The 7341-nt window shown below is 41.1% G+C and overlaps 1 protein-coding gene across 2 annotated transcripts in view; it reads right to left on the reverse strand.

Moving 5' to 3' along the window:
• The window catches only part of hhip (hedgehog interacting protein), a 29239-nt gene extending 23960 nt beyond the window's left edge, over positions 1-5279 (reverse strand). Inside the window, exons 1-2 of one of the 2 annotated variants that reach the window (XM_028407831.1) lie at positions 4502-5279; positions 958-1150 (exon numbers count right to left, since the gene is read on the reverse strand). In XM_028407831.1, the coding sequence (XP_028263632.1) occupies positions 958-1150; positions 4502-4771 (463 nt within the window). In that variant the 5' untranslated portion in view covers positions 4772-5279. Of the gene's footprint in view, positions 1-957; positions 1151-3885; positions 3970-4501 lie in introns of those variants that run through there. The other variant, XM_028407840.1, reaches the window with a different exon arrangement.
• Between the last annotated feature and the right edge of the window lie 2062 nt (positions 5280-7341).

The following is a 7341-nucleotide window of genomic DNA, read 5'->3' on the forward strand; positions in this document are numbered from 1 at the left end:
TCTCTATTCTGTGGACTCTGTCACCATTTAGGATGGGAGAGGCCAATAAAGCAATACTTCATGTATGTTTAGAATCATTTTAAGTTACTACTAAAAAAAACATTGTGACACAAGTCGTTAGGTGACAGTTTATGTCTGAGGAAGGCAAGGCAACCAGCAGTCATGTCTAGACCACAGCCAGGGTGCACATGCATCCCAAATACAAGATCAGTCCCCAGGAGTCTGGTGAACAGTATCCTGGAACTAGTCATAAAATAGTTCTTTGGCAGTGCGTGTGTTTTTACATCCACCTTTCGCAGCTCTAATATTTTCCATTCACATGTCAGAAAATAAAATCTGTGTATTGTTATGACAATCTTCAAACAAATCCTAAAATTATTGTAAATTTGTGGTGACTAAAATAAACTAGGACGATCTGAACAAAGAAAACACAGAGAGGAAAACAAAACTCTTGCACCTGGTGACATAAACACAGCTTGACTGCAACTATTACCCTGCTTTCTGCTCTGGGCTTGTCCAGTCTGCACTCTAATCAGGTGTTGGGTCTATATAGGCATAGCACTGCAACTGATTTTACTGATTCATTAAAGTGAAGCAGTAAAGTAAAGACTGAGGCAGTAAGCAAGAAATGGGTGAGACAAGCTCAGCAACAAATGGAGGTGAGGTCAGATGAGGTAAGAGCTGAATAAATAAATATTCACAGACCAGACTACTGACGCACCACTTCTTGCATAAGTCCAAAAATCTGCCAGTTCTACATGTGCAAGCTGAGTCTCACTAAGAAATGAGGCCTGGTGTGAATTTTAATTAATCACAATCAGACAGGTAAGCTTCACTTCAAGTACAAGTATGTGATTTCTCTATATTTTTTTGTATACGATTGCTTAGATACTGCTGGGTTACCACACAGGCAACAGTTAAAGTTACATTCATGACCATTATTATTTGTGTAATTACCTGGTATGTGCCCCCTGCAGGTGTAGTAGAACTTGCGGCAGAAGTCCTGGCAGAGCCGCGGCAGGTCTGGCTCCCTGTGTGGCATCCTATCCATGTCCAAGGAGTGGAACAACACCTGGGCATTGGGGGAGCAGCGAGCACACTTGATCTCCTCCAGGAGACGTCCACATTCTGTATTGTTGGTGGAGAAAATCTGGAGACCACACGCAACAAGGACAAATGCCTGATTAAAACGGTGCACTGTTTAACTGTTTTACCTCTTACTTCACACTGCACAAGCAAGCCAATGTGTAGTGTGGGATTAGCTGTTGATATTAACATCATAGATATTGCACAATGACAGTTAAATTCAGAAACATTTAGATTGTAAACCGATTTTTCACATCTTCGTTGTCAAAAATTCCTAACTAGACACAATTGTTGTTGTTCACAATTTTAAGGATTATATTAACTGAGATATTTCCAGGTTATCTGAGTGAGTTCAAATTAGCACGTACAGATTTTTACAATGTTAGACATGTATATATAGCCAATAAAATGTATAAACTGAATGGTTTCAAAGATATATGTAGATCATTTCTAAAATACAAGACAGAAGTTAGACAGAAAATCTGTGATCTCCACCTTGCACAAATACACAGAAGATTTACTTAGCAACTACATACTATCCAATACTTTCTCTAAAGTACTCTGTTTATGTCCATGTCATAATTTCTACTCAGTTTGCATTAACACATAAAGGCACACACATTTTCATGTAACTCTTCATTTTTTTCCAATCCTGTGCATAGAAACTGAATGAAGTTAATTTGACTTTTGGTCCTATTTAATCCATTAACACAAACACATAAACTTCACAAGTTTCTTTTCGGCAGCCTTTTATCACGATTTGCTAAGCACCGAATTTGTAACTCCCTCTACTGTTTGGATAACTAAACAAAGAAATCTTCTCATTCTCTGCCTATTTACCCAACTTCACAAACAGTTAAAGTCAAATTACAATTCCCATGTCTGACAGTTCTCTTGGCTTAATACAAGTGAAGCCAAACAAGAGTCTCAAAGCCTGACTTGGGCTCATTATACAAAAGTACACAAAGAGTTAATCCAAAAGAAATTAACAGGATTATTTACATAACAAATTAGCTATAATAAAACACAATGTAATCTGTTTTAGGTCAAGAGCAGTGCTGCTTGGGCAGCCAGGCAGGCAGGCTGGTAATGCTTTGCTCTGTGTGAGGTCCATGTGTAAACACCAATTTAGAGATAGACAGGCACATCATTCCCACTCTGGTATCAACAAATTAGCAGTCTGTCGAAGTCAATTAGAGCAGGGGACCCAAGGCTAACATATGGACACCTTACACTTCACACTGGATCGCAGGAAAAACTGCTGAAGAAAAGGTTTTCTGTTTATAACTTAAACAGTTGTTTATCCAACAGGTGGCTAAACCTTAAAAAATGTGTCTACCTGAAAAATACACTAACATACATGCAGGAAATCTCTCATCATAAAAAGGTGAGGAGGCATAAAAAAATCTAGTTTTCCACATGCACACTTCAACTTGAATCCCTCTCTGTTCAACAAATTTATGTTAATGTTTCCCTGAAAAAGGGATCTCCAGACTGGCTACAACCCTGTATGTGTGGTGTGTTCCTCTGTCTTGGTGCCCTCTGCACTCCTGCCATGTAGTGTTGTGGGCATGCCTGCTCTCCTGCTCTAAATTGCCCATTGATTCAGCTTGCCATGGGCTGGCACAAGGTCCACAGAGAGTAGCATTTGTGTGCTCTCAGCCATGCCCTGTGTCCATATGTTGCTGGGATGGGCTCCAATGTTGCCATCATCCAAACCAGAACAAGTGGACCTTTGTTTGTTGTCTTTTGCTGAATGTCAGCGAGCATGTTCCTCAAAAGCAGGGCGACCATAGCAATGAGGCTCAGCTGTTGCACTTTTGTCGAGGTCAAAAACAAAGCCATAATCAGAAACATGGAAATAGCATGTCGTAAGAAAATAAAATTGTCAGTAATGGATTCCCAGGAGTGTAGAATGCAATTTGGCTTAACACCTGCAATGCTGAGCTTCATATGGGAGAACAGCTGTTACAAGATCTTACAGCCATCGCATCAGCATAAGATCTTGCTGAAACAAACATATTAACACACACCTTTAGAAAAAAAATCTCTTGTCAATTAGTTGCAAAAAATGCAAACGCACACAGTCAAAGAGTCAGAGAGAGGGGGTAAAAGCAGTGAGGTAGGCAACACTAAGCTCTAACAAAGCACTTGTCCTCAGGGAATAGGTGTAAGTTTGTTGGCAGGGGGATATAGTGAAGGACACACACCCTCTCAAAGGCATTAACACTTGGACAGGGGTTGATGACTGGGGGAGAGTGATGTTCTCCAGCTTCTCCCATTAGTGAAACCAACAAACACAATGGTGTTGTTGTTATTCTTTTGCCATAATCAGAAAGGACTCCGTGTGTGGGCAGTGTAGTGGGGAGGAGGAGAAGTCGAGTTCGTCCTATTCAGCTTCTCCCCCCTCTTATTTGCATGACTTGAGCAAATTAAATGATGCAATATGGCTTTTTGTCGCAGCACAAAGTGAGATACCACCCAGCCACTGAATGATTCGAGGAGTGGTTTACATGAGAATGGCCCGGTTAGGATCCAACGGAATCCGCTACAAGTTTTGGTGCATACAACCTCCTTTCAGGGGGGAGCTTTAAACCAATAGCTTGACATTTTAACAGCACTATAAGACGTCGGCTTAGAGTTAGCGTTAGCTCGTTTACATTTAATGGAACTTTATGCTAGGTTCAAACAAGCGTTAACTCTTGACACAGCTGAAAATGAGTTGCTGCGAAACGGAAAACAAGAGAATAAAAAACTCTTCCGTCTCGAATGTTGCTGTGAAAAGAAAGGCACCCCTACCTTTCCGTGTAAACAATTCAAAGGTTTAAGCTAGCACCCCTTTTCTCTCTCCCGTAGTTGACTGCAGCGAGAACTAACGTAAATCGGCGAGTGATTACCATGGTAACGCGGAAGCACATTGGACACGCTGAATTAGAGTTGCACCAGATTGTGCAAAGCAGACACGTAGTAAACAAAATGTAAATCCAACTTGTGAAACTGGACATTCGGTCAATTTAACAACAGGTAAGGCAAAATAAACATGTACATGCAAAACACCCCACACAGACGCGATAAGAGCAAAATACGTTGATTTTGTCATGTGAAAAGAAACCCAAAAAAGCTCTCATAAATGGGTTTATGTTCAAAACACACCTTCGTCTGAATAGCTGTTTAAAGACATACAATGTCCCTGTAAGACAATAAGAAATGAGAGAAAATGAGAGCTTTTCTCATCGGGATTCAGAGGCACCATAGCCTATGGCAACTTCCTCTGACCATTCCAAAATTCAGCTGCCCGCAATAAGAAAGCGGAATGACAATACACACGGGCTGTAAAAATGCGTCTCCCGAGGCGCCTTAGCAGCAGTAAACCCCCCAGAGGAACATGCATCGTGGTGGATGAATGTGAACCTACCCTGGCATCCCTGCGGTGCAGGATCTGATAGGCGGCTCTCCTGGTGGGACAGCAGGACACACGAGGATACAACCTGTGGCAAACTTCTCCGCTGCTGCTGCCGTCAAGCAGCACTTTTCGCTCCCTTTTCTTCAGCCGCTTGGGCAAGCTTCCGTCGTAACATCTTCTCCTCCTGGGACTGATTTCTCCCCTCTCGCCGAACTTTGCGTCCCCACATTCCCACACGTTGACCGCGATGGCCAAGACGAGCACAAATTGCAAATGCTTCATGGTTTCAAAAAAATCATAAAATTAAAATTGAAAAAAGGAACAAAAGACACAATATATGCCCTTTGTTTTCCAAAAGAGAGATGTTAACCTGCAGCTGGTGTATATTTCAGTCAGCTATGTGGAGCAAGCCGTTTAAGAAAACGATAAATATATATTATTTGTAAACGCAGGTGTCCTAAATTTCATTCACTAGTAGCCTATATAGACAGGTGTTTAAAAATAAATTATTGTTTTTTTTCTGATTATATAGTACAACTCTCAAATATTAAAGAAAATTAAAAAAAATAAAAACAAAACAAAATAACACAATTTATCCTGATGAACTCAAAGAGTCCCCCAAAAACTGGAAAAGAGCCGTGTCGTTCCTTTCAGGTGTAATTCCTTTTTAGGTACAGCACGGCAGTTTGTACATGCACGGGTGGAAAAAACATAAGAAAATAAAAGTTGTCTCTCACTAAAGTCCTCAGAGCGCTCACATGTTTTCTCGTGCTCTATCCTTCTTCTTTTTAACCAACGCGCGAGAAGAGGAGCGAGCGCGGTGACGTACGGTGTGACGTACACAGCCTCGTCCACATCGAGGTGAACAGTGACCTGGCAGAGCAGAGCGGCGGACTGGAGGCTGGAGGCGGTGTGGGAGTCTGGCTGCTGACTGCTCACTCGTCAGGAAAAGAAACTCGTCACATCGCTGTCAGTCAGTGTGGACAAAATCCTGACTTTAAAAACCATAATGTAAACAAATTAACGTCCAGTTAGATGTGTTAAGAGCTCAAATGAGAATTCTCTGCATAGTATGAGGCTGCCTTCTGCCTCTTCTTTGCTCCTCCAGGTGGTTGTTATGTAAACATCATTCATGTGTCTCTATTTATTGGAAACAGCTGAAAATATCTTTCATAACAGCACAATTAAAAGTACAATCTAAACTCAAACCACTGTTAATAAATGTTTTTAAATGAAGTAATTTGACATATAATAGTATTACACTCAAGCATAAGCCAAATAACTTCACTCACTAAACTGCTGGTTTAGCCCATTAACACCAGGTAAGGCTCAGTGTTTTGCAGTCTAATGGAGTTTTGTCTGATTGATGGTGGTGCAAAAACCAGGGAAACGTCATCAAAACCTTTTTGATGCTTCAGATGAGAAACAAAAGAAACTTGCTATTCAAAAGAAGGATTGCAATTTAAAATCAATACCAAAAGGGGGAGACAAAAGTTCTGTACCGTCTCCTTGAAATGTAAACAATAAATATTTATTTACTTATTAATCTAGAGATAAGTATTTTTTATATAAAACATCAAAAATCAGATATAGTGAAGCTGTAGCTATATGTAGATTACATAACCTTGACTTATAGTTTTGGTTTTCCTTTAAAGTAAAGCTGCATGATACTAGATGCCAGTATTGTCCGATTCATTTTGGCGATTCAGATGTCTGTGCACTCATATAGTTATTATTTTCATCTAATTGCAGAGAACATGTGGCTACTCCAATGATGTATAAGGCTTCAGACTTTACTGACCTGACGATGTCATTTTGGATGTACATACAAGAATCAAGTTAAAGTTACAAGGCTGATGCTAATATTTCATTTTAAAACTGATACCAGTGATGTGCATGCTGATAAAATCGTGCATCTCAACTTTGAAGGATTCAGTGACATTACCCTTATAGTACTTTTGTACATATTGTTTGCACCCCAGCCATCTTCTTAGACATACAAACTACTCAATCACAGCTCGTGTACCAAAGCCAGTGTGATCTGTATATAAAAATGATGCTCCTACAGAGTTTTAAAGCCTTTATTCTGGTAGCAATAGAATGTGCAGTGGTTGGTAGACAATTCAATCACTCACTGAAAATGCCCTGCTGTTTGTTGCCATACAATGTAAGTGTAAGGCATCTTAAGTTGGCTTGAGTCTCCTGATAATGTGGGAGAATTCTGTTTGTTTTATTCTGCTCTTCAGAGAAGTCACATGATAGCAATCCCAAAGGGAATGTCCAACCATGGCTATTACAGGGGAAATAACAGCCCCCTTCCCCTTTTCTGTTGGATACACAGAGAACCTGAAATCAGTTACATTAGCTGCACCTGTTCTTACTTGGGGGGCTCCAGCACCCACCAGAGCCCCAGCACAGCTTATCTACAGGAATCTGGAGCGGGTGGAATCCAGAAAGGGTTGGTTTGATTGTGGGCAATTATGGAAATGACTGTGTGTGTGTGTGTGTGTGCTATGAAGCCATGGCAGTGCCTGCCAGATCTGAACACCCCCCCCCCACCCACCCCACATTATTTACGTTACCCAACTGGAAGCTTCAGGACCAAGTATAGGAAGAAGAAGGAAAGAAGCAGGACCATATGAAGCAAAGGAACCAGCCACCACCACTATCACCACAAACGCTAGAACTCTGAGCACAGAGAAGAATACAACTGCATTGTCAAGCAGCGTGAAAACATGTGGGATGCAGCTGTGGAGTAGAGACGAGTACATCTGCTGGGAGAGATAGACCAAGAGAATCACAGTTAGACAGACCGCAGTCCTAGTGAGGCGCAGGCACACAGACTCAGACTT

The sequence above is a fragment of the Parambassis ranga genome, chromosome 1, assembly GCF_900634625.1.
Source record: "Parambassis ranga chromosome 1, fParRan2.1, whole genome shotgun sequence".
Lineage (NCBI taxonomy): Eukaryota > Metazoa > Chordata > Actinopteri > Ambassidae > Parambassis > Parambassis ranga.